Here is a 10,878-nt window from a genome sequence, read left to right as displayed (position 1 = left end):
TAATAGAAACGAATGAGTTATCATTCAAAGAGTTTATCAATCAGTCATCATGCCATTAGGACACTTAACGATTTAAAAATTCATTCATTCTCACATATAATTTAGACTAGTAACGAATTCGCAATTAATTCAGTCTAAGAATCGTTCTAGATCTAAAACTTTATTACGACATAAATCTTCATAAACCACTTCTTTTATACATATTTAAAAGATACCAAAATAAAAAAAAGTTTTCAATTAAACCCTGTTTTTTTACTATTATCAATTGCTATTATTATTTTTTAATGATTAAATTCAAAAGGTTACTTTTTAAAGATAATATTATATACAGTCCTGTACCAATATTTTATTGAAATTATAATTTATTATCTACCATTGGAGCTTACTGGTCTGAACTAGTCTAGAACAAGTCGGTGGGTAGGTAGACTCTCATAGAATTAAAAAGGATTATACTCCAAAACTGACAATGTCTACCTATCAAAATAGATTTAATTTAAAAGATCCATTAAGAATTTATTATATATACGCTAAATTATATCAATTATAACATATATTATATTGTTCTATATACATTGAGGCATTTTACTTTTCTGCAGCTTTTTTTGTTTAAGATTTCAGTTTTTTTATTACTTATTAATGAAAAAAGTTCTTTATTTTATTGTCTTAAATCTGTTCATAGAAACTTGTTTTGTTTTCTATTATAATAAGGAGTGAACTAGTCACCCACAATAGACAGCCTAGTGTGAGGACTAGAGCACTGCCAAAACCTGTATGCACTCTGACTAAATTAATATTACGAATTATTTTAACTTTGTATAAACTTTATACATGTACTTACATTTATATGCAAAAATAGAGATAATTTATTACAATTAATTATATATTGTAATACATGTTATATTTAATATAATTTTATGTACATGTTACATTGTATAATAAGAAACATACAGAGAATTGTAACAGTCATAACGTATGTTACAACTAATAATCATAATTTTAGTATTGCCATCTTTAATAAATAACAACCAAAATTCTAGATGCTCTTAAATGTTACCTTAGACAATTTATATTAAATTATTATCAATATCACACTTGACTGTCGGACAGCAGTCAGGATATGGTCTGCTGAGGTCTGTATCGGTCACGTAACAGTTAGGATCCTCTGTACCGATTAGTGCACATCTATAAATAAAAAAAAAATAGTTAATAAAAAAAAATATACCTGGTATTCTTAAATGTCTATGGACACTGTATGGAACTTTACATGTTTCATCATTGTAGATGGATGAATGGGAAAAAAATGTCTATGGACTTTATTCATGACAATCATGGATGTCCAATGCGAGATGTCCCACCTCTCTTTGAGAACCCTCTCATGTTAGGAGGAAAAATAATAATAGGTAATGACTAAATACAATGCACATAGCACCATCTAGTCTAGTAGAGCTAGACTAGCTAAGTAGAGCTTGTGTTATGGGTACTAGATGACTGATATAAATACATAGATACATTTGTATTGTATTAAATGCATACATAAAAAGCACCAAGACCGATAGAAATAACCAAACTCTTAAATTTATTATGAATGAACAAAACATTCAACTTACGTAGCGTAGTGTATTAAAGCTTTCCCACACTGTATCCTGACACATTCTCCAATGGGGGTGAGCTGAGCACCGAAAGGTATAACATCGTTGATCTGCTTTATATAGCAGCCCTCTTTGTCAACTGCAAGGAAGAGACATTACAAATTATTTAATATACATATTTAACATATTGCTAATTGAAATATATAAATGTTTAACTATAATAAAAATCTATATATACTACGGGAAGCAAGAACTTTGTACCCCTTTTTACGAAATTTCGAATACTTAGAGTTTTTATATATAGAAAAGTAGTGCAGATTTATTCTTATAAAGTACATTAAAAAAACTTTTGTTTCTTGTTAAAGTATATGATCAATCAAACTGAGTAGAGATTAACATTGTTTGTCCTTAATACTAAATTTAACTGTTAAATGAATTTTGGTCGAATATCGACCATTGGTCGATCACTAGTTAAATTATTTAAAAATCTATGTAACGCATCATGTAATATTCACATAAAAAGATGAATATTTGATTATTAGTTGATTAATTGATAAATAAAAAATCAATTGACCAATTTAATACTTTCACCTACAGAAAGCAACATTATCAGTTAATAACTTAGGCTATATTTTATTTATAAAAACAATTGAAATTCCTATATCAAATCAAATCAAATGCATATATTCTATGTTTTATTACTATCACAAATACATAAATTGCTATTTTATACATACATAATTAATGTGTTTTCCTATTTGTGTATATTTATAAGTGTTTTATTATTTAAAATTAGAACAATATCATAAAACCTTTTTGTTTACAGAGCTAAGTTATTTGTTATTTCCGTATGAACATCATGAATAGTTTTTTTTAGTATACATTTTATTTACAAAAGTATTTCCGTGTAAGAATAGCTATATATTCATCCATCCATCCATAACCGCAAACTTTCGCGTTTATAATATTACGTTTTTTTTTTCGGACTACTCTAATGCTGTTGGCCGCAACTGGCCTTTACAGCTTCACCGGACGTTAGAGGGCGAGTGCATATAGCACTCCAAACCCGCGGAAGGACTTATGGAGCGGCTGAAGGCCAACTACTGCCTGACGGACACGACTTTAGTCTGAGGACACCACTAGGGGTTCGAACCTCGGCTCAGGCCGTCGTAATTTCGATCCCCGTTTGATTTGGACGGGGGATCGATCGGAGGGGATAATATTAGTAAGACTCTCTATGATACTATATAGCTATGCTATACATTCATAATTATATGTAAGTATTGCCTCAGTTATATGTAGTTATGTATATTATTATTATATTATATTACTTACATCCGTGTATAATTATTATTATTTTATTATTTTGAATTACAACAATGTCATAAAACCATTTTGTAAACAAAGCTAACATATTTATTATTTCCGCAAGCTACAGATATCATCAATAGTTTTTTTTTAATAAATAACACTTAGTTAGTGTTATATATTGTTTAATAAACTAGCCCTTTAAAACCCTACCCTCCAGCTTCACACGGGTGTACATATAAACCTTCCTTTTGAATCACTCTATCTATTACTAAAAACTGCATTGAAATTCGTTGTATAGTTTAAAAGAAAATGTATAGTACGTAAACTTCATTTTATCCTATGTAAATATGATTGCTAGATGTTTTCTATTTGTACCTAAGCACATATTTACTGCAACATTTAATTTTACCACCTTGTTCTCTGGTTCAAACTACCTACATATAATTTGTTATTTTTTATTTTTATTTTTTATGATGTAGATAATGATCACTGTTTGTTCTTTGGGTGTGTCCTGTTACGTAGATAAAGTACTATTGTTTTTCCTCGCAATAAAATCAAATATAAAAGTTAATCCTTTTAAATTTTAAGTTTCACAATTTATTAAAAAAATCCTTAGAATAATTACATATCGATCTCTGATATATTGCTTTGCATAATTATATGTGAGTATTGCCTCAGTTACATATATTTACGTATATTTACATCCGTGTATGAGAGTTCGCGTTTTATTATTTCAAATTACAACACTGTAATAAAACCATTTTGTTTACAATGCTAAATTGTTTATTATTTCCGTATGCCACAGATAATCAATTGGTTATTTAAACTATCCGTGGTTTCAGAGACCTTCAAAGTAATCATACTCAATAAGCTCGGATAACACTATAAATCCTTGGCCGTATTTTTTATGCCAATCCATATGTAATGTAAGTGTCAATTAATTAAATTTTATTGACATTGAACGCATTGTAACTGGCAACCAGTTGTTTTGGGAATACACCTAATAATAATGATATGCCTTAAACAATTTTTTTTTAATTTATTTACAAATAAATTTATACAAAATAAAATATAAACAAGCCGCAAAACTGCTCAGCAGCTTGTCTGCAGCTGAAGCGCTTAACTTAATACTTATTTCTAATTTATGTATATATACTCACATATACATATATTAACTTAAATACATTACTGTAGAACCAGGTAGGTGTAATATTTGTTTACAAAATAGTTTAATAATTTCTTTCTTATGTATATAAAATAATAATACAATATATAATATAATACATATGTATTTATTTATTAATTTAGCATTCCCTCCAGAGGGACACATTAAACAATTAAAACTCTAGCCGTATCAAATCGCAGCTGAAGTAGTTAATACCATCATTAAAAAATGAGATAATAAACACAATAAGAGAAGCAAGTAATTTAAATAAAAAAAAAAGATCAATATTGATAGATGGAGTAATTAGAATCATTATGAACGTTTTAAACTTTTTTTACAGTTGTTTATCTTAACATAGTATAAAATGAAATCACTTCCGCTGCCTGTTCACTTAACAGACTTCAATTTATCATAATCTTTTAAACTACACAACGGATTTTAATGCAGTTTTTTAGCAGTAGTTAGAGTGATTGAAGAGGAAGGTTTATACAAGTACATCCGTGCGAAGCCGGGTCGAGTAGCTAGTGTTATATAAAAAATAAGATTCGAGATTACATAAACATTAAGAAAGCAGGCGATTATATAAAAATTAAGATTCGAAAGGTTAAGATTAGGAGTTGATCGTGATCAGGACGTTTGTAACAGAGCAGCGTCGAAATATCGGGAGCTCATTAATAATATTTGGCTGGGTATATTTGATATTCGAATTAAAATTAACCGAAAACCAACCTGCAGCTGTCTCTTGGACTAATTTGATTAGTGCGTCCACAAATAACGATAAAAAAGTTAAAATACAAAAAGTTTTGAAGACTCGAACTCACGACTTATGCGTTAAGTATGGTAATAAACCACTACACCACGACGGTTCTCATTTACCTGCACGTAAGCAAATACAAAAGAAATGTAAACACTGAATCTTGTATTGAACATTTAACATTGTGGGGTCAAGATCATTAAAAGAACAAGGCTGTTAGTTGCTAAAGTAAAAATACAAACATACATCCAAAATAGAATACCTTCATTCCTTTATTATGACTTGTAATTTGCTTAAATTTAAAAAATGAAATATAAACGAAATACATAAAAATTACTTTCTACGTAACGACAACTGATATAAATACTTAGATACATTTTTAGTAAATACATAATATACATAGGAAACATGACACGGTATGTTGTTGCTATTCTTGAGGACTAAGATGTCACATTTCAAACTGAAACTACAGATTACAAAGCAAATTTCTTGGCCACAGAACTTATAGGCAGGACTGGATTAAGAAGAGACATTAGGCAGAATAGGTAACTATCTAGGGCACTCTGGGACAGGACCCCAGACTAGCGATCATGCATCGACCAGGGAACCGTATAAAATAAATTGAAAATGTTTTACGGATTGAAAATTTAATTAAATTTTGTACTCTCTATGATAATATGTCTTCATTATGGCTTATTTTATGTATTCTATGAAATACTTCGAGATAAAACAAACTAACAAACATGGAGTATTAAGTAGTGGAATCAATAATATAGGAAACGTATTTTTAAGGTAGCGTATTTTACGTTAAGAAAACTTCTGACTCTTACTCACATCCTTTCATCAAGTATAAAAGTGTTTTCAAAAGGTTGAATTGCCCTTTTTTAAATAATATTCTGTATTTTATCAAAAGTATATAGAAATAGCAAGAAATCTAAATCTTTTTTAACACTGTTATCCCGAGAATTGTCTTGCCTATATTGGATGGTCAGGCCTGATGGTCGAAGGTGTCTTCATAGACAAGACAGTGCCATCGGGGTTCCGGAAGACTGCCCGTGCACTCTCACAACATTCAGAAGGTGAAGAGAAGGAACTTGGGGTTTTTAGCCGGCAAAAGTTCGCTAGTGCCCTTTTACTACTCTCTCTTCATGAGGATTTTTGCAATCCATGAGTTATGATTACCCCAAGTTAAAAAATAATAACCTGACATGATAAGTCCGGCTCTGCTAATAGGTAAGACAGAGGTACGCATACAACATTTCCTTATTATCAAGAACCTATTAAGTATAATAATTGAATAATATCAATAATAGATGGCCTATAATTTATAATACAGGAGCGTCAACATGTTTACGTCAAAGTCTGCCAGATTAACATTAAATAGTGCAGTTTTTATACCGGATTTATTTAAATTATGACCATTACATATAAATTGGTATTTAAATTCAATAATTTGCGTCACAAACGAGTCCCGAGAAGCAAACAGTCAAGTTATTTGATGGCATCTAATAATTTTTCGCAAATTCTAATGATGGGTTAACAGCCTGAGTTAATAGAATAAAATTATATATTTCCTTATTTTTTATACCAAAATATAATAGAAATCGTTTATTCAAATAAACTTACATTGAAGTACTTTTGAATAGTCATCACATTTTTTCAATCTACCGCTCATTCGGAAAGCTGTCTTATCACAAGAAGAATGAGCATGAAACTTGCGGGTTGCGCTTTTAAATAATGTTGTTGCTTTACATTTTTAAGTTGAAGTGTGAATACAAACTATGAACTAGCACTAGTTCAATTAAATACTCAAATAGGGAAAATATTAAATATACAAACAACTGGTTAAGTGAATCAGTCGTAGTGATTAGAGCAGACCAGTCCCTACGGGCAGCACTCGTTCATGAGTATGACGTATGAGCCAGTCATCACTGCGCTCGACCATATTTTAGGGACCCCATAACCCGCCCCACCACGCCGCGCCACATGTCTGGACATTTTAGTGAGCATGACTACTCAAGAAACTTGACCACGTTATAACGAAATAATAAATATGTACGTGTAATATTGTAAGATGTATATATAATTATTTAACTATCCTTGAACTATATGTTACATAGTAAACACACAATTGTTTGGGCTATATGTATGACTTTAATTAACTTCTGCATATGATAAAGGACTGTAATGCCGATAACATTTGACACCCTGACGTAATGTAATATTTTAATATCTAATTTCTATTATAGTTTAATTGTATGAATTCTGTTATAGCAACAATAAATTAAGTTCTAAATATCATATTAGTAAATTAAGACAATATTTGAGTTTATATTTTTTTACGTCATATGTTCCTTATTCTGAAAACATAAATAATGAAATATGTTTTCTTCATATTTAAACATGTTTTGACGTGGAGAAAGATATATCAAAAGACAAAGTATGAAACAAAAAAAATTAATGAAAAGAAAGAAGAGACTCCAATTAAAGTACAAGTTATATAATAATATGTTTCCGATTACATTAACAGTACATTAAAAAAAACTCACAAAGGATGGAAGAAGGACAATGAAAGTGAGAGTATTCTCTCTAACTTCCCCTAAGTTTAAAAAAAAAAAAATACTTCTTTTCGATATTGAAAAACAAAACAGAAAAATAATTCTCAAAAAAAAGACAACACACCAAAGAAAGTAGATTTTTTTTAATAACTTAGAGATCAATATTGCAAAAGAAAAGGAACAAACCAAAACTAAAGAAATGTACTCCAGGAATTCAGAAGTATAAAGTTAATATATGTTAAGTAAATATACATTTCTGAATTAATATTAAGATAAACGAAAACTATTAATATTCAATAAGAGATATTGCACGTAAAACCCCAGTATATCCGTTAAGTTACAAAATTAAGAACGCCAGTATTTTATGGATGTTGTGACCTAGAAATTTTCTTTACGACTACAATATAAATTCACAAGGGTTCTACATATATATCCCCAAAAGTGAGCTGTAGAGAAATATACTCGTATAGGTAATATGTGTTTTTTTTATTCTTTATTGCACTATAAAGAGTGTACAAGAGGCATGTTATGATTATTATTTCTACAAATGTATATATTATTATTATTAATAAAATTAAATAATACTTTGAAATATTATTACATCTACATTTACAGACATTAACACTTTGTTATGACATTATTATTTATTCCGTTTATAGTATACTAGATGGCGCTGTGTAAATTGTCTTTCCTTGTATCTATATTATTTATAAAAAAAGATCTGTAAGCGTTTTTATCAGTTGTCATATGTACCCATAACACAAGCTCTAATTAGATTATTTTGTGACAATTGTAGAAAGCGCATCAAAATAGAGGTCACGAAACATTTTAATTCATTGAATAAATTTAATATGATCTCTACTAATTTAATTCATATATTAGTGCTATTAACCTAAAACTAAAAACCTTAAATAATATAATATAATACTAGAAACTAATATATATGAATAAACATATATAATTATTAAACAAATATCTATTAAAATTTAACTAATACGTAAAATAATATTCTTAATAATTTGTATTTATTATATAATGATATTTATTATATATTTTAGAGTACGGTTATAGGTTAGTTACAAATAAATTGTAATTTACATTATTGAATTAATTAATACACGTGTTAGGACGCAATGACTTGTGTAATATTCCATTATATTCGTATTAAAATATTTAAATAATCATTTTAAAAGAAATCCTACTAATATTATAAACACGAAAGTTTGTGAGTATGGAAATATATGTAGATGGATGGATGCATTACTCTTTCACGCAAAAACTACTGAACGGATTTTGATGAAACTGATAATGAATTATATAGTTTATATATCAGAATAACACATAGACTATAAATCTCATGCGGATGAAACAGCGGGCAAAGCTCGTATGATGTAAATCTAACAAACAAACAATTATAATGGGGATGAACTGGATATGAACTTTCGTTCTTTTTCGTATGTAGATAGAGAAATTTAAAATAATATAATATTTTTTTATACCTTAAATAGTATATAGTGATGCTATTTTTATCAACATTTTTGGATGTAAATTTTATACAGTAACGCGACGTCAAAAATTGGCGTGTGCCAAATAGAGGCACCACACAACTAATTTACATGTAAAACAAAAAAATTAAATGTAAATGAAATATATGCATTGTAAATTCTATTTACGTTCAAAAATATATCGATGTAGACAAAAAATTGCTTTGTAACTCAGATGCAATCGGATTTTTAACTGATTGTAACTAATTTTACAATTACACTTGACGGTTAGTAGAATAGAATAGAATAGAAAATCATTTAATTAAATAAACTTACATTGAAGCACTTTTGAATAGTCATTACATTTTTTTAATCTACAGTTCATTCGGAAAGCTGTCTCATCAAGTTAGTAAGTTCATCGTACAACATGTCGAGTTTGCATAATGAGAAACACGTGGAATATATATATATAGATTGCAATGTTTCTATAGTTATAAATTATGAGTTATGACATAAGATATAATACCAAGTCTATAATTTAAAAGCAACTTGCCCTAACTTAACGCACGCATACAGTTATTCTCTCCTTTCTTCGTAATAAAATACAGTATTTTTTTAAGTTTCCTCACCAGAAATAAGAGCTATTAGCATTTATATGATATTGTACCTTATTAAGAGGGTAATTTTTTTTAATTTGATACAGTAATTGGTTTTTTTTTTATAATTAATTTAAATTATAAGCACAAACATTAACGTTTAAATGTTAAAAAAAATTGTCAAATAATAATAATCTATTCTCAATTATACCAGAGACTTTTTTTATATTCTTAAATTTTTTAGAAACTAAATACGAAGATAACTTAATATTATTATTTCTGTGTTCATATATCACAAACATTCAAATCTTTCCTCATTATACGTGTAACACTTCAGATAAAAAATATAGATCTACCAACTCACACGAAACCTTATTGAATCATAAACCTAAACCTTGCTCAGAAATCACTCTGTTGAGATCGATAAAAATCGCATGAAAATCCATTCAGTAATTTTGAGATCATCGCATATACATAGTCAGATGTAGCGGGGGATTTTGTTTCATAATACGTATAAGTATATCTTAATAATATTATAAACGCGAAAGTTTGTAAGTATGGATGTTTGTTACTCTTTCACGCAAAAACTACTGAACAGATTTAGATGTAACTTTACAGTAATATAGCTTATGCATCAGAAAAACACATAGGCTATACTATATATTGAACTTGATATAATGAAATTTAACGCGGGTGAAACCGAGCGCGCAAACAGTGCACTTATAATTGAATTATCACTTACCTAATTCCTGTGGTTTTGCAGGCAAATACTGTCTGTAGGTGGCCGCACACGTGATCCCCAATATGGCCATAAAGTATGCAAGCCTCGACATATTTGTTTATTTGTATTGTATATCTCAAGATCCGGTATCAAGGACTCCAACTCAATACAATGCGAGGAGTTAACGTTGCAAACTTCGTTCAGCGACTGGCCAAATGACTAACGAACAGTTGTTTTTATTGGTGACACACGCTGTTCGCATCTCTCAACTTGTTTTTAGCATTATCTAATTTCTTGTTCTCATTACGTATGATTTAACATATTTTTCTTTTTATATTAACGGCTTCGGTAGTCCAGTGGTTTAGCACGGTGTACATCCGATTCGCGGGCTCGATTTCTCACACGGTACAAACATTTTTAGCATGAGTATAACTCTTTGTATCGGCCTGAGTGTTTCGTGTTATATTATATATGCATTTACAAAAAAAGGTATATATTTATGTCAATAATCTCAAACACAAGCTCTGCTTAGGACTAGATGGCGTTATGTGAACTGTCTAGGGATATTATTATTGTATAAAGGACTATAGACACCCCTCGGTTTCGCTCGGGTGCTCAGGTGCTCATAACTATATGTATATATTAGCATCTTACTAAGATATACTATTAAAAATTCATCTGCATTCCTCAGTCTCACTTA

At 29.2% G+C, this 10,878-nt stretch overlaps 1 protein-coding gene across 1 annotated transcript; it reads right to left on the bottom strand.

Moving 5' to 3' along the window:
* Nucleotides 1–335: 335 nt before the first annotated feature.
* LOC131855649 (uncharacterized) lies at nucleotides 336–10,541 on the bottom strand. The gene is made up of 3 exons (XM_059206945.1): nucleotides 10,200–10,541; nucleotides 1,608–1,728; nucleotides 336–1,182 (listed from the first exon to the last, which is right to left on the bottom strand). The coding sequence occupies exons 1-3, from the start codon at nucleotides 10,288–10,290 to the stop codon at nucleotides 1,065–1,067; spliced, it is 330 nt and encodes a 109-aa protein (XP_059062928.1). The 5' UTR covers nucleotides 10,291–10,541; the 3' UTR covers nucleotides 336–1,064.
* Nucleotides 10,542–10,878: the final 337 nt, after the last annotated feature.

This window comes from Achroia grisella, unplaced genomic scaffold (genome assembly GCF_030625045.1).
Source record: "Achroia grisella isolate CSIRO2021 unplaced genomic scaffold, CSIRO_AGI_Agris_v1 utg146, whole genome shotgun sequence".
Taxonomy (NCBI): Eukaryota; Metazoa; Arthropoda; class Insecta; order Lepidoptera; family Pyralidae; genus Achroia; species Achroia grisella.
This window is presented reverse-complemented; position numbering and strand designations above follow the sequence as displayed.